This window comes from Colletotrichum fructicola (genome assembly GCF_000319635.2).
Source record: "Colletotrichum fructicola Nara gc5 chromosome Unknown KSG_Nara_v1_contig03, whole genome shotgun sequence".
In the NCBI taxonomy this organism is placed as follows: Eukaryota; Fungi; Ascomycota; class Sordariomycetes; order Glomerellales; family Glomerellaceae; genus Colletotrichum; species Colletotrichum fructicola.
Window position 1 is genome coordinate 473,754 of NW_027094053.1, and position 20,779 is coordinate 494,532.

At 50.1% G+C, this 20,779-nt stretch overlaps 9 protein-coding genes across 9 annotated transcripts; 5 read left to right on the top strand and 4 right to left on the bottom strand.

Annotated features, from left to right (window-relative positions):
* Positions 1-8: 8 nt before the first annotated feature.
* On the bottom strand, positions 9-2,095 carry CGGC5_v004900 (uncharacterized protein; the record flags this gene model as incomplete). Its single annotated transcript, XM_032029632.1, has 5 exons — positions 9-335; positions 400-706; positions 759-1,580; positions 1,655-1,930; positions 1,986-2,095. The coding sequence occupies 5 exons, from the start codon at positions 2,093-2,095 to the stop codon at positions 9-11; spliced, it is 1,842 nt and encodes a 613-aa protein (XP_031893238.1).
* A 1,171-nt stretch (positions 2,096-3,266) lies between these two features.
* PDA6-1-2 (Pisatin demethylase) lies at positions 3,267-4,816 on the top strand (the record flags this gene model as incomplete). Its single annotated transcript, XM_032029643.2, has 3 exons — positions 3,267-4,301; positions 4,371-4,508; positions 4,577-4,816. 3 exons carry the CDS (start codon positions 3,267-3,269, stop codon positions 4,814-4,816), a joined length of 1,413 nt encoding a protein of 470 aa, XP_031893427.2.
* A 1,372-nt stretch (positions 4,817-6,188) lies between these two features.
* On the top strand, positions 6,189-7,543 carry nahG-1 (Salicylate hydroxylase; the record flags this gene model as incomplete). The annotated part of the gene is made up of 3 exons (XM_032029665.1): positions 6,189-6,675; positions 6,727-7,114; positions 7,177-7,543. The coding sequence occupies 3 exons, from the start codon at positions 6,189-6,191 to the stop codon at positions 7,541-7,543; spliced, it is 1,242 nt and encodes a 413-aa protein (XP_031893431.1).
* Positions 7,544-7,710: 167 nt separating this feature from the next.
* CGGC5_v004903 (uncharacterized protein) lies at positions 7,711-8,184 on the bottom strand (the record flags this gene model as incomplete). The annotated part of the gene is made up of 1 exon (XM_032029676.1): positions 7,711-8,184. The coding sequence occupies one exon, from the start codon at positions 8,182-8,184 to the stop codon at positions 7,711-7,713; it is 474 nt and encodes a 157-aa protein (XP_031893244.1).
* A 2,168-nt stretch (positions 8,185-10,352) lies between these two features.
* Positions 10,353-11,189, bottom strand: ustYa-7 (Oxidase ustYa; the record flags this gene model as incomplete). The annotated part of the gene is made up of 3 exons (XM_032029687.1): positions 10,353-10,607; positions 10,662-10,783; positions 10,853-11,189. The coding sequence occupies 3 exons, from the start codon at positions 11,187-11,189 to the stop codon at positions 10,353-10,355; spliced, it is 714 nt and encodes a 237-aa protein (XP_031893430.1).
* Positions 11,190-11,982: 793 nt separating this feature from the next.
* Positions 11,983-12,630, top strand: CGGC5_v004905 (uncharacterized protein; the record flags this gene model as incomplete). The annotated part of the gene is made up of 1 exon (XM_032029699.2): positions 11,983-12,630. The coding sequence occupies one exon, from the start codon at positions 11,983-11,985 to the stop codon at positions 12,628-12,630; it is 648 nt and encodes a 215-aa protein (XP_031893429.2).
* A 136-nt stretch (positions 12,631-12,766) lies between these two features.
* On the bottom strand, positions 12,767-14,848 carry CGGC5_v004906 (uncharacterized protein; the record flags this gene model as incomplete). The annotated part of the gene is made up of 4 exons (XM_032029710.1): positions 12,767-13,103; positions 13,167-13,971; positions 14,038-14,210; positions 14,265-14,848. 4 exons carry the CDS (start codon positions 14,846-14,848, stop codon positions 12,767-12,769), a joined length of 1,899 nt encoding a protein of 632 aa, XP_031893433.1.
* A 1,018-nt stretch (positions 14,849-15,866) lies between these two features.
* cctO-6 (Cyclochlorotine biosynthesis protein O) lies at positions 15,867-16,841 on the top strand (the record flags this gene model as incomplete). Its single annotated transcript, XM_066151363.1, has 3 exons — positions 15,867-16,119; positions 16,185-16,313; positions 16,378-16,841. 3 exons carry the CDS (start codon positions 15,867-15,869, stop codon positions 16,839-16,841), a joined length of 846 nt encoding a protein of 281 aa, XP_066009097.1.
* Positions 16,842-19,237: 2,396 nt separating this feature from the next.
* On the top strand, positions 19,238-20,537 carry ustQ-9 (Tyrosinase ustQ; the record flags this gene model as incomplete). The annotated part of the gene is made up of 5 exons (XM_032029733.2): positions 19,238-19,341; positions 19,394-19,680; positions 19,736-19,832; positions 19,887-20,263; positions 20,314-20,537. 5 exons carry the CDS (start codon positions 19,238-19,240, stop codon positions 20,535-20,537), a joined length of 1,089 nt encoding a protein of 362 aa, XP_031893144.2.
* Positions 20,538-20,779: the final 242 nt, after the last annotated feature.

Here is a 20,779-nt window from a genome sequence, read left to right on the forward strand (position 1 = left end):
CAATGCAGCTATATGAGCTCTTTTAAGAGGAACCTTCCCCGTACGCGCTTTTGTAAACATTTTCCAAGATGTGGCAAGGGCCGCTGGGTTGTCAAGAAACTCCCAGACACAATAAGGAAACCGCCGAGCGTCTCGAGCGTGGTCTCCCCAGTGCTCGGCCGCATATTGCCCAAAAGGGATGTTCTTATCAAGTGTGTGTCCGAAATGGATATTTTGAAGTTCGCCACTGTACCGTTCTGCAGACCGTCGAGTTTGGTCAAAAGAGAGATAGCGCACACATATGCTTGCCATCTCAGCGTCTTCGCTCTGAAAAAATCCGGCGTTGTTCTTCTCGGCTTCGAAAAATTCCACATTAGTCTGGTGAACAAGGCGGACATTTGAGTGGGCATCTACGCGCACCAGTCCAAGGCAGGCAGATAGAATGTCCTCTACTGAAAAGATGTTATCCTCGTAGATTTGCTCTTCGTCTTCAGTTGCAAGAGCATGCTGGAGCTCTGCGATCCCCAAGGGCCTTTTGGCGCACACGACCCATGAAATGACGCTCATAGCAAGCCTGGCGTCGGTCTCGTTCTGCTTTTTGACTCTCATCCAGGCATCATTGTAGTACTCGGTGTATCTCCGAGGCGCGCCATACAGGGCTTTCCGCACTTGTCTCGGCGTGCGCATGTCCTTCACCGATTCAACCATGAGCTCAGCCAAGAGGAACCTAGGCCAATTAGTTACAAGACAAAGTTGGTGGCGGAGACCTCTGCACTGACATTCCTTCGGCTCTTTTCGAAATAACGCTTGTAATCTCTTTCTGGAGAAGAGGGTCGTCCCGCTCCTTAAACCTCATACTCGGTATGCTGCTTGAAACAAACTGTCGCACATCATCGTCCCGAGCCCGGATCTCGAAATACCGGCAGCGACTCAATTTCGCATCGTTTACAATTTCAGGAATTGGCCGCGTAGTCAAGAGCACATTAGCTTCCCCGTCCCGTTGTAACTGGGAAATCCATTGTATCAACTTCCGCAGCACATTAGGTTGGCACTCATCCAAGCCGTCGATGATAATGAACAGGCGACTGGTACAGGTAGTTGCCAGGCGGAAGAGTAGATCGACTGTTTCCTTTTCTCTACGGGAACTGTGAAGCTTTTGGTGCATCTCGTACAACTCCCGTACGCTGGCAGGGATCTCGCTTTGCGCCTGGACCAGCTGCTTTGTTACGTTGGAAACATAGCGATGAAATGTCCCCTCCTCCTGGTCCTGGGCATCGCAGAAAATGAACAGTATGCCGATATTTTTATCGCGCTCAAATTGCCGAAACAGGTGATCGATTACAATCGATGATATGACAGTCTTGCCACAACCCGGTATACCGTGGCATAGAAGACCGTCGCCCTTATTGGCTATCCATGTCTGAACACCGGTTGACTCTAGAAACCACTGACAAGAGCCTTGTTGTCTTCGTTCGAGGTGCTTCCGGTATTGTGGGTAGTAGTTGTCGCGGTCAAGCCACTCGAGAAATTTTTGTCTCTGTTGGTTCGCGGAGTCGTCTTTCAAAGTACTCACTTGGTCTCCAATGACTTTGATGGCATGGCTGTTGTCCACCGTCGTTAGAAGCTTGTTGTCTGTCTTCCATCACGTCACCAGAAGTTCAGGCCGTATACTGACCTGTCTTTGAACTGTTTTACAACATGTAGAAGCTGAACATTCAGCGAAACTCTCAGTCGAAGCTTCTGTACCTGATCCACGTCTAATTTGATGCGCTTGAGCCTGCTGACTTTAGATTGCTGACTCGAATGATCATCGGCTTTGAATAAACTCTCGATTTCGTTCAGAAGCTTCGAACACTCCCTCACAGGGGCCTCCAGGGCGTGGGTTTCATAGTCGTCCAAATCGTCCTTGATGAGATCAATGCCCTGGAGCACTGCGCAAAGTGCCGTGATTCTGTTTATAACAGGTAAGCAACAGGCCTGAGCTGAATTGTCCTCGGCGTACTTACTCGCGATTGAGAGAGTCCAAATGATCTGGAGCGTCTCTAAAGCGGTCTTTGTACTTCTTTGCCTTGTCGAAGACCGCTATGAAATCACCCACGCCGAAGCCAAAGCTCATTGTGTCTTATGGGATGGAACGCATCAGTTGCCTGAATATAGATTGGCCCGGAACTATCAGAGGAGCAGGAAGCGGGTCCTTAGGCGATGAGGGGTAGGGTTGCGTTCGGGCGTCATCGCTGAAGATATCAGTGCAGCCTGATCTGTAGCACGAGATCGACTTTACTGCTTATCACAGTAGAGCGCTGGCACGCACGTGACGTACGGAAGGCCTTTCTAAGCGATTGGTCATGAGGGAAAGCTCAAATGACCTACCTGCATACTCTATGGATTGCGGAGTTGCAATCATCACAAGGTGGTGAATAATTGGAATGAATTGCTTGACGATGAATGCATGGATGGAAAATCATCACCAAGGTCATTATGGAAAGCTTGAAATGCCTACTACATATGCTTCTAGAGCTACCTTGGAGTCCTGTTAGGTCTGCCCTGTATGGCGGTGCGCCTGGCCTCCACTACTGTAGTTCAAGTTCCGACACTATCACTTCCTGAGACATAGTTTCGCGCAAGCTCCTGCAGCCTTGACTATGTCATAAGCGCCGCTGTTGATCGGAAAATAGAGCCATCGGTATTCTCGGGCGTTCGTCAAGCCCGAGTTGGCCGCGCCGAGCCATGGCCTAGGCGCCGTGGCTCGTACCCAATTGATTGTACACCGATGATCAAGCCCCGCAAGGACTAAGCGAACCTTTGGGATGCCTTTATTGGTGTACTTACAGGCATTGTAAAGGTGTACTACTAATAAGAATTTCAAGTCTGTTTATGACTCGTGACTATGAATCATCGACTAAGCCGTTGAAGCCTCATATTTCCCATGAGACCATAATAAGTGTCCGTCCGCCCGCCTTCCGCAGGGGATCTCTCTTCTTATATCTAGATCAGTTTTCTCTTGCAATCTTGAGTTTTACTGCCCAACCCCGACCTGTGCAACTTGTTCCATACGCACAACTCTTTCTCGTGATGAATGTCCAACTTTTCTTGGTCATTGCGACATTCGCATTCTTTGCCAAATTCACGGTCGCCTTAATCAAGTGGATAAGAAGTCCCTTGAGATCAGTACCTGGACCGCCCCTAGCACGCTTGACTGATCTTTGGTACCTCTATCGTGTTAAGCAGGGCAGCTTCGAAAAGGTCAACCTACAACTGCATGAACAATATGGTAAGGCCAATCTGCCATGTACCCCGCAAATCCTAACCGTTTCATGCTTCCGTCAGGCCCGATCGTCCGTTACGGTCCAAACCGATATAGCATCAATGATGCGGAATCAACCAAGACAATCTACGGCCACGCCACGCAGTTCCGCAAGTCAGACTGGTATATCGCAACGACGCCTGATAGTCGAAGGGTGAACATCTTTGCGGAACAAGACATCAAGCGCCACGCCTATTCTAGGCGGTTCTACTCTAGCGCCTACTCGATGACTTCTCTCGTCCATTACGAACCCTACTTGGACGAATGCGGCGCACTGTTCTGTCAACGACTCGACGAGTTTTCAAAAGCTGGAATCGCAGCTGACTTCGGTCACTGGTTTCAATGCTTTGCATTCGATGCTATCGCGATGATGACTTACGGGAAACGTCTTGGGTTCTTAGACCGGGGGGAAGACATTTCTAGCGTAATGAAGAATATCAATATGGCCCTCGTACATGCTAGCTTGGTTGGCGTTTTCCCTTCCTTGCATAAGTATGCGATGGTACTATTGAGCGTCTTCGAACGTTTCTTTGGAGATGGGTCAGTTACATTTGTGCCGAATTTCACCCAGAAGATAATCGACGCTGAACGGGCCTCTCCAAAGTTGGTTGTTGACGTACGTGGCCAAGAAGATGGGGCGGCTGCCAAGGAAAGCTTCCTCACCAAATTTCTGGCCAAGCATTCCAGCGATCCCAACTTCACCAACGAGTATGTCCTCGCAGGCTGCGCAGCCAACATGTTTGCTGGATCCGACACCACTGGCCTCAGCCTATCGGCTATCCTTTACAACTTATTAAAAAGTCCAGAGAGTATGAGGAAGCTGCGTCAAGAAATCGATGAGTTCACTAGCCGTGGTGAGCTTTCGGAAGCACCTACGTTCATGGAGAGCCAGAGAATGCCCTACCTTCAAGCTGTTATTAAAGAGGCCTTGCGTGTGCACCCAGCGGTTGGATTACCGTTGGAACGAGCTGTGCCTGAAGGTGGTGCCTCGATTGGTGGAAGGTTCTTTCCTGAAGGGGTAAGCTTTGTATTGATCATTTCCTGTTAGTCGCTTTCTTGTTGCTAACGCTCTCTACTCCCTTCGCAGGCAGTCGTTGGCATCAACAGCTGGGTTCAACATCGGGACAAGGTTTTGTTCGGTGATGACGCTGACCACTTCCGGCCGGATCGCTGGCTCGTTAGTGACGAGACCAAGTTGTCAGTTATGAACAGAAATTGGACACCGGTAAGATGAACTGAACTTTATTCCCTGCTGTTACGTATCTGCTGGTGGCTGACGTATTCTTATGGCAGTTCGGCTTGGGGTCACGAACCTGCTTGGGCAAAAACATCTCCATCCTTGAGATATCGAAGCTTATCCCCAGGATTGTGCGCGACTTTGACTTTAAGCTTGAAGGTGCAGCGGCCACGCCGAGCGGATCTTGGAAAACCTTCAACGCATTCTTTGTAAAGCCTGTGAACTTCTACGTGAAGGTACAACCCAGAAAGAGAGACCGACAAATGCCTCTGGCCAATCTGGCCAATTTGAATTGATTTACTGGTCGCTGGGAACTATACTTCAGGAGGACGCTAGCCAGGTTGCACCCAGGTCCAAGTAACAGCGGGACAGGTGTATCTCCTTTGGCAGTTGTCATGGATATTTGTTTTGGCAGCAAAGATTTTTCGTCTGTTTGGTACCTTATACTTGCTGAAGAGACGCCTTTGCGAATGCTCGTAGCCATTACAATGTACTATGTACCGATTAGGCGCAGCTGTCACAGTGAGGTTCCTCCCTGGTTTGAAATAACCTTTCTTTGAATGTCCCCAGGGTCTCGGAAGACGGACGTCTTTCAAGTTCCCGTGCTCTCCGCTGTCCTTGCTGTCTCGGTTATCCACTACTCGACTCGGAAATAAGTTACCGAGTGCACCTTAGCTCCTGCAGTCCGTCTTCCCCGCCTTCACACCAGCCCAAACTGACATGACCGCCCGTGCCCCGATGTGACCCAGGCGGTCGATTGGCGTATGGCGATACGTTAGTTCTGTGACTGACATGTTCAGACTTCGGCGTCTCCCATCAGCCGCCAAGCTCAAGCATAATGTTGCTAGGAGTTGAGGCAATGCTCTCCGGCTCTACAGCGACAGTACGAGAAATATTGGTGACACGTGATAAGGAATTAGAAATGTAAAATGGCTTCATATTAGTGCAAGATGGCAAACGAAGAGGTCTCGGGTGAAATGGTCGAAGATGTCTGCGCCGTCACGAACAACAACCCGTTTGACGACCCCTTATACTCCTGGCAGCCAACTGAAAGCCTTTACATCATTGCTTGCACATGTTTTGAGTGATCCTGAAGGCGAGAGTAGAACTTCGTCCTGGCGGCTCATTTGTACAGCCTGGAAGAACTAGGTGGATTAATCCAGGGACGTATCGTTTCAACGGAAGATATTATCTGCTATGTCTTCTCTGACTTCGGACCTTTGAGACAGTGTATCTGTCGATACGCCAGTTACACGACGGCGCACAATTATAAGATGGTCAATCGTAATTCTTGTGTGGGTTCTAGTATAACTACTTAGGGAAACATGAGAGAAATCGAAATCTCGGCAGCTTTTCGGGTAAGATACTACCTGCCGCTCCAACCAACGCGTTAGACAGTGATATCATCCATTGCAGACCCTGCCATTCATCTGGTCCATCTGTGAAGGAGATACAAGATGAATTCGCCGGTACGGGGGCTTGGCGCTGATCGGCTTCGCAGCTCAAACAAGTTCCGATCCGTCTCTTTGATCTCCGATAAGCCCGTCACCTCTTGATATAAATGACAGACACCCGATGAACCATATAGCATAGAGACAGCTAGCACTTTTCAGCAACAGGCAACCATTCCTCTCCCGTCACATTCTACGTAGCATTTGAACAAGAATCATGTCTCCATCGGAATCCAAGATTCACGTCGCCGTAGTTGGCGCAGGCATAGGAGGTCTTGCCATAGCTGTGGCTCTTCGACGCTGTCCCCAGTACGCAGTTACGGTTTACGAACGTCGAGCAGCTCATTTGCAGGAGCCTTCGGCTGGCTTCGGAATCCGCGACCATGGCGTCACGGTCTTACAGAAACTTGGTATTCACAGAAAAGACGTCAAGGGTGTAATGGCCGCAGGTTATCGAACATTCAATATGAAGGGGAAAGAAACGAGCGTCGCTCTGATGCCAAAGCCAGCTGATGGAGAAGTCCCTTTGTGGCTCTTGGTCCGCCAAGATCTTCGTGAGGCATTACTGCGAAGACTCGCCGTTGTAGATGAGACATTGGCACCGATCGAGGTGGTCTTCGACGCCAATGTTACGACCGTCGAGCCTGAGATCGGAGCAATACACTTTGCTGATGGAACATGCCGACGCACTGATTTGGTCATCGGTTAGTGTAATACTTCACACTCTTGCCGGCGTGGCTGATTCTTTTGTGTAGGAGCCGATGGGATCCACTCCCGAACTCGACCCATCATCGTTTCAGACCATCCCGAACCCATCCCTTCAGGAGTGTCGTTATTCCGCTTTGATCTACCGATTGAAACTGTGAAAGTCGCCATGGCCAAAGATCACGAAGCGCTAGTCATTTTGAGGGATAGCCCAGAGGGAGTCCTCGGCAGCATCTTCACTGCCGGCAACGGAGATCTGCGGCATATTGTGGTCTATCCATGCCGCGATTTCACCCAAGTCAATTTTGCCATTGGCATACCCGACTCTTTCGTCCACAACTCTGGAACTCTGAGCCACTCTTGGACGGCAAATGGAAGCACAGATGACCTGTTGAGGGCACTGCAGGGGTTTCCTTACTGGCTCACTGAAGTTGTTTGGTAAGGACCCTTCATGCCCACCTTGCACCACAGGAGCTTGAGCTAATACGTTTTCGATTCAGTCACGCATCCTCTTTAAAGCTATTTCAAGTTCGAGATGTCAAGCCTCTCCAATCTTACTTCAAAGGGAAAACAGTAGTGATTGGCGACGCAGCTCATGCCATGGTCCCGTACCAAGGCCAAGGGGCAAACCAGGCACTTGAAGACGCCGATGGTCTATGTGACCTCCTCGCTGATGTGGACGATCCCAGCCATATCCCGGAGATGCTGAGATTGTGGGATAGTGTGCGAAGGCCTCGGGCGAGTGCCATCCAAGAACAGTCACGAGACTCACTACTTAGGATTACAACGAGAGGAACGTGCCAGAGCATACTTGATGTGGAGGCTCATCTGCCGATCAAGGAGGTTCTAAAGCAGAGCGCTTCTTGATTATGTTTGTCATATTCAATAGACTGAGTAACCGCCAGACTGTTTTCTCAGTAATGGGGGCATATAGTAGCAGAGATGCATCTAATGCATTGACTTTTGGCTGCCTTCTATGCCCTGTGTGTAGGTATAGAGACATTGTTGGCAAGTTAAACCCCACTGCCCGACTCCTAAAGAGCCACTCCTTCATCAGCGATACGTCGACTCCGTTCCACCAGTGCAGTAACACTCGTGCTACCGGGCTCAAAGAACGTGGTGTCACGCATCACGCACTCGATACTTTTTATCTTGCCCTCCGACCACTGGTACAATGCCCGCACAACAAAATGGGCCACCTCACCCTTGCGAAACGACTTATCGTCGACGGCCTCAGGCGGAGCGTCCTTCTTTGCCTCGAAAAATGCACCCATAACGACAAACGATCTTTCCGCCTGCAGTATGATCGCTCGGATGCTCAAAGTTTCTGTAAAGATGGCATGCGTGCGGCGTAAGTGTTCCAGGAAGTTGACCCGCCCGCTGACAAATTGCTTGTCCGGCAATAGAATCGACACGTCTTCGTGGTAATAGGACCCGACCTTGTCGTATTCAGCGTCACTGTATGCCTTCAGATATATCTTGAATGAGGCCAAGTTGTTTGCAGCCATCGTAAATGCTCTTCTATGTGGTTCTTTCGGTTGAGAGTGTGATTTTTGAGGAACTGCCGTCTTTAGATCGTGTTAGCGAAAGTTTTCAATGACTAGCTCTCCTCTGCATCAGACAATGGCTGTCCGGGAGCTTGGGACAGATTTATACCTTGGGTCGAAGTTCTGAAAGACGGTACAGTGAGCTCGTCCATTTGGAACTATGAAACCCGCTCGGCGGTGGAATCTAAATGGCCCGCCCGGCACCGCAGCGCCTTCTCCTCTGACCCCACATCTCCCCGAGACCGTCTGTTGGCCCCGCCTCCCCAAAGCCGTCTGCCCAAGCTTATCGCACCACTTCCGCTGGCATCCTTCAGTATACCACTGACACATATGTCTAAAGCACACGAATTAAAGCGGTTCATGCCACAACACACAGTGCGATATGGCTTTCTTGGTCTGCAGCAACATCTTCGGTCTTTTTAAAGATCGCTCTTATCCTACAACTGATACAGACAGACGAGTTGTTCTTACACGTTCTGGGGCGCAGCAATAACGATGTTGTGAGAAATGTACAGAGGCTAGTGGTTGCAGCTGGCAGTTGGGTGTCTCTCCTTCTACAAGCAAGTGCCCTGGCCTTCATAGGCCAAGCCTTGAAACCCATCAACCAGAAAGCCGGACATATGATCCAGGTTAGTTCATCATGACTCTTGCCCCTTCATCAGGAAGTAAACTATAATCAATTGATTGATTAGTGGGCGGTTTTTGTGGCTTGTGTGTCGTTCCTCCCCTTTTACATCTCTTCCACGAGGTTATTGGGGAGAAGCCGTAATCCTTTGTGAGAATCGTTGTTGGGTACCTGGAGCATTGGATGTTGAGGAATTTCCTAGGAGCTTTGTTGCATTCTCAAAAGGCTAAACTCTGCTCCCAGAGATGTTTTCATGTATTCGAGAAAGTCGTGATGGGGGCAGGCAATTTGGGCTGGGCTGGGCTTGCTGGGTGAAGTCTACTCCACAAGTTGATGTTCACTAGATACTCATGCCGAGGGCGAATTCGGCCGTTGAGTGAGAAATCCCTGATCAGCGAGACGATAGGGCGGAATATGATTGAGACTTGATTGGAGCATATGTCTCAGTGTAAAGCTGACGTCGTTAGCTTCGCTAGCCTTTCCGTGCCTCCCACGTTAGTTCTAGGACAAGGACAGTAATTGCCATCTGAGACGACAGTTGAGGAGTCTGTATAATTGACAGAGTGTCTTATTTGAGAAGATCCAAGATGGGAGGAACTACTGGGTCTCGTTGATGACCTGACGTCAAACGCCAGTGCCCTCCAAACATCGAATATCAAATCTCTAGTGTGCTGGGTCCTTCACATACGACCATACCCACTGGAGAACTCGGGATCCCGTCCGCTCTCCCATAGATAAGCCAGTGAGGGCTGGAGTAGTAGTCGGGTCGGTGACGACCGGCGAATGCCCGGTGTTGTATGTTTTTTGGCGTTTCTCCAGAGTCACGATGAATTTTTTTGGTGTTGTGGGGAAATCAGAAGAGTGGCTGATGTGGCGCATTTTGTCGCTGCCCCAGCCATTCTCGAGCTGGCTCCAATTAAGATACGTCAAGAGACTTTGGCTTGAATTAGAAAGCTGCTGAGATGCAGGAACTTGCTGACATGCATGTCATTAATGAATTACGCCTAAAGGTTCACTAGTAGCCACTACTGCCTGCTTGATGCTTAACTGCGCATCGCGGCAGGACATGGGCCAGCTTCAACAATATTGATGACGACGGGTCCAGATTGGTATCGTAGATAGTTTTATCATCGGCATGACCTAAATCCTGCATGTCGGACTCAGAAATGAACGTCAGGTTAATGTGTGTTTTCTTAATGTTTGTTGCCTTGTTGTACAGGTCACCACCCATACGTTCCAGTTTGACCCGTCAGACTTCTAAGTCGGGAGAAATTGGTGTTGTTAGTATAGATGTGACGGTCCCTTCTCAGCACTAAAACCTGGTGCTGGTGGGTGGTATGCAGGAGGGAAGTTGAGTGGCCGAGATGGCGGATAACGGAATGGTTGAAAACCCGATCGTTTCTTCTTCGGTACTTATGCGAAGAAGATGGTCTTGGGAAGATGTTGCTCCACCACATGTCTGTGGTTCTAGTCTTTTTTTGGTTACAGTCTTAGGAAGAACTTTCTATTCATGAATGACCTTCTTATCGCTGCTTCTGTGCTGTTCGGCGTAGATGTACAACGCCTCGTAGTCCCTACACGTGTGCTGGTATCCCCATCCCGTACTCCCAACCCCTTTAGGTGGTAACCATTCCAAGGTAGCATCTCCTGAACACATGATTGACTGCCGCAGATAGTCCCAGCAGTGGGAGAGATGCGTAGTGTTTACCGTGCTCAACTTGCCATCTCGCGCGGCGAAGTATCCGGACCTTGTCATGTACTGGTAGATACAAACGTCAGCAACCATCGACGTCAGTGCGGAATTTGCGCTTACAAGGCAATGAAGCTGATGAAACACTGCGACGAGTGCCCTTTGCTTGGGAACAGACCGATCAATACCCGGGTAATATGGAATCTCATCCGTATCGGCCGTCACGTTGATCCAGCCCTTGCCCACTATCACCGAACCACATGGTCAGCAACACACACACCCATCGGTGCCAACTAACGGAGAGAGCGACATACTCGGAATCAATTTCGTCCACATCTCCTCAGACTTTGCATCCGGTTCTCCCCCAAACACGCTCTGGTACATGAAAAGCTTCTTGGCCGTTCTCTCGGGCGGCATCCATGTCGGCAGGCTGAAACTCGACTGTGGCCGCAGGACCAAGCCCAGAGCAGCCACGAAAGCAATGTTGGACAGTACAAGAAGCGGAATTGCGACTCGCGTTGTTCTGAAGGGACTGTGCTTCGGCCTGAACGTCGCCTGCTGCAGGGTTTCTGAGGACTCCAGCAGGATCTGCTTCTCCTCGTCCATGGTCGACGTCTCTGTTGAAGATCGCGAGCCTTCCTTGTTGTCCATTTTGGTTTACCACAGGTATCAGAGAGAAGAGAGGGATGGATACAGTCGATGCCATCGGTAATAGAACCAAACATACCTGATTCTTTTGCCAGCACAACAAGGAGAGCGACAAGTATTAGGCGCTGGCGCCACGCTGACCGACGGAACCTCATGCGGAATCATCGAAGCTAGGTGTTGTTTGAATCAGTCCTCAACCCAGGATCTCCTTGTCGACAAGACTATCAATCAGCCAGCTCCGAGAACATCAGACGACATTCTGATTCAGGATGAGCTGCGGAGGAAAAGCATACGCAATTCTCGAACAAATGGGAGCTCGGCTAGGCGCGGGCGCCAAACTCTCTCAGAAAGCTGATTACTGGAAACTTTGGCGCAACTCTAGATTGACTCGGCTTAGCTGATGGCTTTACCTTTGATACCCAGCTCAGCATCCGGCAGTTCATCCGTCCTGTGAGACTGGTCTGTACTCTCCCCCCTGCATCGAAGACACCGCTGCTTTCCAGTGGAAAAAAAAAAATTATCGTCTTTAGCTAGCCAACAAGGCTCACCAGAGTTACTGGAATTCGCTGTGATGGAGATACTCGCGATTTTCAAATCCTTCACCAAATCCCAGTATACACCTCTACCAACTCAAGATCAAACAGAGGTCGACCTGGGTAGCCCGTTCAAAGATGAGGAGCAGCAGCTACCGTCCAGTCAGCCGCCTATCTGGCCGTCTCGACGTTTGAGAAAGAGGCGACCCAGCGAATACCCAGAGCCACCCAGCTCCAAATCACTTTTCCTCCCAAACGTCAGAATGACAGCTTGGCTGGCCCTCGGCATCATCTGCACCTTCATCATCGTCTTCATTTTTATGCCATCACCAACCAAGCACCACGAATACCCCTCCAAAGACACCCACCACATCAATCACTCCCACAAGAAACCACACCACGACGAGGCGCACGATCGGCCGAAGCAGATCCCCCATGAACCCGAGTGCGGCCGCACCTCAGCCGAAGCTCGCCAGCGGGGCTGTATCTTTGAGCAGCATTTGGGCGCCTGGGTACCGACGACCTGCGCCTGGAGCGAGATCGTGGACCAGTTCCATGATATCACTGGGGATATATACCTCGAATGGGAGTGGTTCACCGATACCGATCTCACGCAAAAGGTGCCGCCGAGCGAGGTGTCGCAACTACAGAGTGGGAACTTCTCCGCCATCTACACGACGTACCCGCGGGCACATGATCTACACTGCCTGTACTGCTGGCGCAAGGTAGAGTACGCCATCGAGCACGGGATCGGTTGGATGGATGCTAGGTGTCATCAGTTCTGGCATACGAAGCATTGTATCACGCTTGTTGCGCAGACATTGACCGATCAGGCGGAGCAGCACAAGGCACTGACGTACCCTTTGCTGTTTCATGACTGCGTTCCTCTCACGTCGACGAAGGAGTCGTGAGGGCTACGAGTTTAAACAAAGCCAGAGTTACAGACGTTGTGAGATTCTTGGTCTGGCGGTCTATTACTCTACTATCATCAAGATATAGACTTACAAGTACGCATATATGTATCCTCGGATAACGTGTGAATTGTGATCATGTCTTCAGCCGCCACCCTCTTTCCGTCAGACCAAGCCTCCACGCAAGTTCAGACTTTATCTTGGCATCTTCGACCTCTCCAAGACTGTTGCGTCTGACCAGCTCGCTCTCTAGGGTACCCTTGCTTTCCGTGTCAATGGCAACCAGAGTGGGCAGTGTCGAGCTCTTCACCACCCCAACTCCGGACAGTTGCGTTTGAACAATTGTAAAAACGAGAACGGCCGCGGAAAGCCCGATTTGTGCGGATATGAACGCGATCCACGGCCATCGTACCTGGACGAACGTCTCAGCGGCGAGGACTTGGCCAGTCACATTTGTCGAATCTTGGGCAATCCTGTTGATTCAGAACTGATGAGTATGCCGGATACACTGACACCAACCACCATTTTGGACTTACTTGTTCGACATTGACGTCGCTATGTTGTCGGTGACATTCCTGATTGCCCTCTCCACGTGCATCGTATTCGATACGTTCGGTTGTATCTGGGACTGCAAAGCGGTTAAATACCGAGCTGGGGCGAGCCCCAAAGTACTGGCTTCTGACGCCAGGTCGATGTATGTCCCGTTGAGGGCGCTTATAAGGCTCTGGGACATCACACCCGTTGGCCCCAAGGGAAACTTTGTCTCTCGGTCCAATGGATCTCGGAGGGCAGAGAGTGGGAATGGCCCCCGGCCGTCAGGCAAGGTGTAATTGCCTGTCTCAAAATTCGTCGTGGTTTGTATGAGTTTTCGCTCTTCGATATTCCCCGTGACTGACAGGTTAAAAGTCTTGACGCAGAAGTACATTTCGACTTCCGTTGCACCCAGCATGTCGATGTCAGTTGTGCCTTTTCTCAAGGAGTAGATGAATGTCATGTTGTAGATGGACAACTCTGGGTTGTAAGAAGGTTCCGATAGCGCAGAGATTGTGTTTTCCACGCCCGTCAAGCTGACGAGGCCAAAATGCGGCTGGGTCAGATTTGCACGAGGGCCATTTTTCAGTGACGCGAAGACTGGTATGGGTGCGGCGGTATTCACTCTCTGGGAGGTAATGTTCAAAGAGTCCGTTACATTCCAGTATCTGGTGCACACACTCAACGAGCTGTATGTCTGCCACTCGCAATCACTGGTTGGACAGCGAGCTTGGCTCAAAGGATACATCTTGGCGTAGTCGTAGCTGAGACCTTCGAAAAGGTGCTGGTCTACAGACTGGCGATATATGACTGCACATCATCTGTCAGTCATCGACCCTAAGCAAGGATTGGGAAAGACTATTAAGTCTCACTTACGGTTGTTATGAGTTCCTGCGCTATTGTAAAAGTAATACGTCGACCGCGATACTGTGGCTTGCGCGGGGCCGTTGATGGGTGCCATCCGGACAGGATAGGTCACAGCAGACTGGGTGAGCGTTGACGTGAGAATCGCGGACACCAGAACAAGGGCTGATATCAAGCTGGGAGACCTGGCTCTCTTATTAGATTGGCAAATCCGCTTGTCGTCGACATGGCAAACTCACCATCCCCTCGTCGTCTTCAAAAGCAGCAAGCTGCCCCAGACCCCTCGGCTTGCCGCATCAAAGTCTTGAAAGTCCTTCAACATCCGTGGACGGCGGAACCAAACCCACTTCAACTGCGAGAGACTCTCAGAAACCGGAATTACGAATGCGGCTCGAGCGAGGGTGGCGAGAAAAGCGACGAGTGTGTTCAGCGTCAATCCCAGCGGCCATTGGGGTAGCTGCTCGTCGTCGAACACGTTCAAGACAACAACCAAGGCAACAACCGAGCCTATACTGACGAAGCACCAGATGATTTCGGCCAGCCATGCCAGAAGTGCCGAGTTCCATGCTGGCTTGGATGCGTAGAAGACGTTGGTCTGAGACTTGGACAGGCCAGTCTTGATGTTGGACTCATCAGAGTTCTTGACACTGGCATCGGATTCCAGAAGCTTTGCAGAACTGCGTAGGCTATTTCGCAGTTTGGGGCTGTCTTGCTCAGTGCCTGGTGTGGGCTCATCGATTTGACGGTGCGTTGGCGAAATTGGGTGTCCGACCGGAGTCAACGGGATGGCCGGCGCGTGAGACTGAGTGCGGCTTCCGGCCATGTCGCCGATGCCAATGAGCGGTCTCGAGTCATCGCTGGTGTGTTCCAAAAAATGGCTCCGGGTGTACGAATCCGATCGCTGCTCAGTCCGAAGTGAGATTGGCGACGGAATCGATGGTTCTCGCGGGGATGTCATCCCGAACGGATACCAGTTCCAAGCTTATTGACCAAACTGAACTGGCCCAGTGAATCCCGGTGTTTCAAGAGAAATTTATGTAATTGAACTAGAGTGCTGAAATATTCGCCAACTTCGATAGCCTAGCCTCACATCTCAGAATCGCACCAATCTTTAAAGATGGACATCTCAAGGCAACAGCATTTTAAAATTGGGGCACCAAAGGGACAGCCTTGCCAGCTCAGTGGCGTCTATGAGACACCTCGTCTCGGTGCCCAATCAAGAGGTATTTACAGGGTGGAAATCTCGGCTCCACGGCCAAAGGGCATCTTGATGTGCAGATCAGGATGCTTGGCTGCATCAAGCCCTGGCACGTTCGGCTCGACGATAGGCGTTCACAGCCGACTTACTGCCGACTCACTGCCGTCTCAGCCATCACGGTCAAAGATTAGAGGATGGAGCCAGAAGACCTCAAAATAGCTTGGAATGCCACAATTGGCTGTCAGTGATGTGCAGCACAATGACGGACACAGGGCTTGGAAAGTCGAGAGTGATTGGTGATACGGTACTCCAGACACTACCTCAAGCATCAGCTTCCAAATGAAGCCGAAGAGACTGAGAACCCAAAAGTTTCATTCTTTGCGCAGCCTGAATTATTGAGTCATTGGAAGAGCTGCTCAAGTAAATCAACGGGAATTGGCGCGTTCCATTACTCGTCGTACGCGCCAACGCGCCAAAATCCTCGCCACGACGCTCCCGGGGCTTGATGGCGCTAATTTGGCGCTGGTCCGCCGCTGAGCATGCCCCCAAGTCCAACATTCTGTATGTACAGTCTGAGTTGGAATCGCCAGGCCTAATTGCGTAGCTAAACACCTAAGATAGGTAGTCTGAATTATCAGCAATAATGTGGCCAAAGTCGCTGCTTGCGAAAGATTTCGTTGCATACGAGACCATCAAGGACATCGAGGCCGATAAAGTCGGCGACAACAGCTCGATCGCTCCAAGAACGCCGTATTGGGCTTGGACGCAAAGACTTCGCGATCCTATTGTGCTTGCAGTGGTGTGCCAAAGCCTCATAATTATCGTCTTATGCACTCGACTCATCATCGGCAAGAAACCCGATGACCTGCAATGCGCTAGACAACTATCGCCCTATTGTGAGTCTTACAACAAGCAACAGACTTTTGCATCCTAGAGACCGCGATTGATGAGTTATCTTTAGCGCCATACATTGACTCCGGTGATATGGAGTTTGTTGAATACACAGAGCAGAATCACTTGATGCAGCCCTCACCATACCGCGGAAAACCAACGCGTGAGGTGGAGGAAGCCTGGATTCGTCTCTGGAGAGGTGTGTGTGCATTATTGACTCCATACCCGTCCACTTGCAGTTTGGCACAGCTGACCGCATCAAGTCCCTCCGATTCGTTTCCCCGAAGACAAGTTGGCGGCCTTGAACAAAGCGCCACCGGAGAAGTATGAGCGTGTTCCCAAAGAATTGGGGGGAGGCGTCAAGGGTTTTCTCAATGTTTTCCACCAGCTTCACTGCCTGGTAATCAAGGCCCTCTTCGTCACCTCAAAACAAGCCAGAGCTGATAATGTACTCCAGAATCTCGTGCGTCAGTACACTTACCGCAACGACTACGACTACAGCAACGTTACCGCTTTTAGGGCCCCTGAAGAACTTGTTCGAGGACACATCGATCATTGCATAGAGACGATCAGGAAGTCTCTCATGTGCACTGCTGACGTCACGCCTGTGGTATTTGAAAAGGATCCATCACGGGCTTCGGGGTCAAAGAGCGATTTCAATCTGTGGCGCAAATGCAGAGATTTTGACAGAATTCAGGACTGGACTATCATGAACAGAGGTGTTTAAGAACAAAGCTTCATGTTTCCTGCTGAGATCGGTGTAATAGAGCAGGAAGAAAAGTTTTATGTTTATATTCTGAGACTTCGCCATTGCTTTCCTGATATCGGACAATTGCTTTCCTGATATCGGACAGTCCAATCCGCGGACCAGACTATTCATGTGCATCTCACCCCCATTTTGTCACTCAGTCAAACTCGTGTAAGTCCTCCAACGTACTACAACGCTCAGTATAAGATTACATTCCAGCCTCAATCGTTCATCGTCATATCTACTTACTCTTTGAGTAAGTCGGTTAGCAGGAAGAATCATTCCATCACCCAAGCGTTCATGAGCATGACCACTACTTACACTATCTAAGTCAGCTTTCGCCTAGCTTCAGAAGCAACTGTTTAACTTACAGCACTCTCCTGTTGCTTGGTGGGCAAGATGCCCTATCAGTCCAGGGTGAGCGACGCTAACGAGGTTCCACACAACATTAGCCACCAACCTTGTCGAGGTGTGCGTCAACTGGCATTGGTGCCGACAAAACTACAGCCAGCATAAAAGAAAGCAGAAGACCTCGCATTAAGATGAGCATCTCGAACACCATTAGGGCTTCGCAAATGGCTATGTAAAGCTGTATTGACTTGAAAGGTATTGGGATACAACGATTGCTAGAAAACAGTTAGCTTGCAGTGGGAAATTTGACCAACATTGTGCTTCTCCTCCAAGAAAGTCTACGTTTGGCGCCGTGGCGCTTGTCCTGACATTGGCACTGACAATGCCACCCATCAGCCAAGTCGCTACATGCAAGGTTTAACCATGTACGAAACAATACTACACTTTGTAGTGCTTGTCTGTGGATGAATGCGCTTGCCACAGTCTCAGAAGCATCGTCATCTTGCTTGATGCATCAACGCCGCAATGTCGACTTTCACGGACATCAAACTGAGTGCCGACCAGATGGAAGGCGATGCCACCCAGCTTTTTCATCATGCATCCGCACAAGCAGCTAGACGAAGAGAGAACCGACTACGCTTGGCAGTCGGAGCATGGTTCACGAGTACGCTGTTATTGGCCGCGCTTTCAGCGTGGCTTGGCCTTCAATTACGAGCTGCCAACCGTTTTGGATCGTTCGAGAGAGGCTTTCACACTGAGCTAGGTAACTAACTCTCTCTCATCATGAGAAACTTGTCATAATAACATAAAAAGACGCGCCAAAACATCTAATCGAACTAGAGGAGAAGTGGTTTGAGGCGAGCCCTGCATTCCTGGACGACGGGTTCGAGTATGTGCCTGAGCGGGAAGACGGGATGCCACGCACCAAGTTTGTTGGTGAACCAACGAAAGATATTGATCACAACTGGGAACAACTTCACTGGGGTAAGTAGAAGCTGCTGCAGAAGTTTCTGGTTTCCGCGGTATAATCCTCGTACTTATTTACTCTACCGCCAGGCCGATTCTTCCTCCTTACTGAAGACGAAGCGAAAAAGGCGTGGGGGCCTGGTTATGAGAAGTACTGGGCTCCCAGAGAAGGCGGATATATCGCAGCGTGAGTTGCTCCCTATGGCACGGAATCCCTCGGCTTACCACTTTTCTCTGAGCAGCTTAGAAGTTATGCATACTGTTCACTGTCTGGTGAGTGAATTCAAGAGAGCGTCGTCATAGGAAACAACTGACATGCGACAGGATCACATCCGCCGGGCGTTCTACCCGGACATATATCCGAACAAAAACCCAATCCACGGCACCAAACACCGAGACCACTGCATTGAGCACCTCAGACAAATCATACTCTGCAACTCGGACTTGACGCCAATTCCGTCCATCTTCTACATTGGAGTTGAAGATAACTACATAAACTCCGACAGGCCACACACTTGTCGAAACTTTCAAAAGATTAGGGAATTTGTGTCCGACCGGTTCAATGGCAGTTCCCGGGTGGCGCCTCGTCCCGGCACGGTTTGGAGTGACGAGTGGATCAACACTGATAGGCCTCATACATGAGCATAAGTAGACATCCGAAAATTAGAAGTTAGGGGTATGCCGCCCACGGTAGTATCAGCGGCTAGGGGTTTTCAATACGAAAACTCCGATGGACCTGCGGAGGTTTATGAACAAGTTAATGAAACTTTTGTTTGAAACGTCGTCATATGCTACCGGCGTTGAGGTACCTTCTAACGGTGTCCTGGGAGCCATGGGTAAGGCGTGTTCCTGATGCTCGGTTCTGACTCGGTCGAAGAAGCTTTCGGGAAACTCTTGCACAAATAAGGGATAGTTGAGTTCTAGACCGCCGAGAGGGAACAAGCGAGCAAATGATCCAAGCACAGGGTGTGTTGGGCGGTATTGCAGTACGTTCATCCCATTGAGCTCCCATCACCTGTCTCTCCACCCGATGCTTCGCGACAGCTTTTCAATGAACGATGGTCTCAAAATTATCTCAGATCTGCAGCAATGAATGGAATTACGAGCTCATTCCCGATGATCATGATGCCTCTAGTGACGACCTGGTTGATAAATCCAGCAGGTAGCCTTTAAGTTACTTCTGTCGAGGCGCTGCGTTTGCTAAAGTATTCCAGATGTACCCGTCAGTTTGCGATCTGGATTTTCTGGGCAGGCTCAATTGTGTTCACCGGAATACTGTCCATGTCAGCTATCCTGACTATTTCAAGCTGGTCTCGCGATCCCCAAGTCGCTTCTTGTCGTAATCCTGCCATACGGCGAGAGTGGCGCGCGCTCACGGCCGACGAGAGGAAGAATTTCATCGACGCCGTAAACTGTTTGAGTCGGGAACCTGCGCGTTGGGGTCCTAACGGAACAGTCTATGACGACTTCTCTCTGCTGCATGAAAGAATTGGATCGTTGTGTATGCCTCTCTCTCTCCGTGTGTTCGCTATGTCTGACACTTGTCCAAACTCCAGCTCATGGATCTGCTTCATTCTTGCCATGGCATAGGTACTTCCTCAAGGCGTGGGAGTCTGCGTTGAAAGAACATTGCGATTTCAAAGGACAAGTACCGTAAGTTGATGATCAAGTCCTGTTCAGAACTCGTGCTGAACACACCAACGGCAGTTACTGGGACTGGACTACGGACTGGATGGATCTCGCCGCATCATCAATATGGAACAATGAGACAGGCTTCGGCGGCGACGGTGAACCTGAGAGTCCTCTTGTAGTTGGAGGAGGTCGTTGCGTCACCGATGGTCCGTTCTCACATTTACATCCCATCAGATACAACCGCACCTACGTGGACCACTGTCTAGCTCGTGGCTTCAAGACCACTGATACATCTGGCCGTCCTCTCGGCCCTTGGTTTGGCCCGGAGTCTATCGGAAAACTTATGAGGTCGCCGAGTTACCGGGAGTTCGAGTGGGAGATGGAGAATCGACTGCATAATCGCATCCATCGCGCTGTGAGCGGTGACTTCTTGGCTTTCGCTGCCGGAAACGGTGAGATGAATGATCCTCCACCTTTGGTAACCGGCTAACGTGAGCCATAGATCCAGTCTTCTACCTGCATCACGCGCAGATTGATAATCTTTGGTGGAAATGGCAGCAGGAAGATGCAAAGACACGACTATATCAGTATGAAGGGGAACACCAGCGCGATTCGACTGGAAACGCTACTTTGTCGGATATTCTTCAATTCGGCGGGTTCATAGAAGATGTTCCGGTCTCGCATGTCATGGACACGCAGAACAAATTTTTATGTTATCGATACTGAGGGCTTTGGCTACCTAGGTATTCATCAGATAAACATAGGCACATCCATCCAGTTGTTAAGGTAGCTGGCCAATCTGCGTTCTTTGCCATGAACATAGCATGCTAACTCGTTGATCTTCACACATGTTTTGTTATCGAAGCTGTTTCACAACAGCAACTTCAAGTATAGCAATGATAACGTCACTTCTGTCCTCGAACACTTCGGAGGAATCAATGATTTAGATACACTACCAACCTTCGATT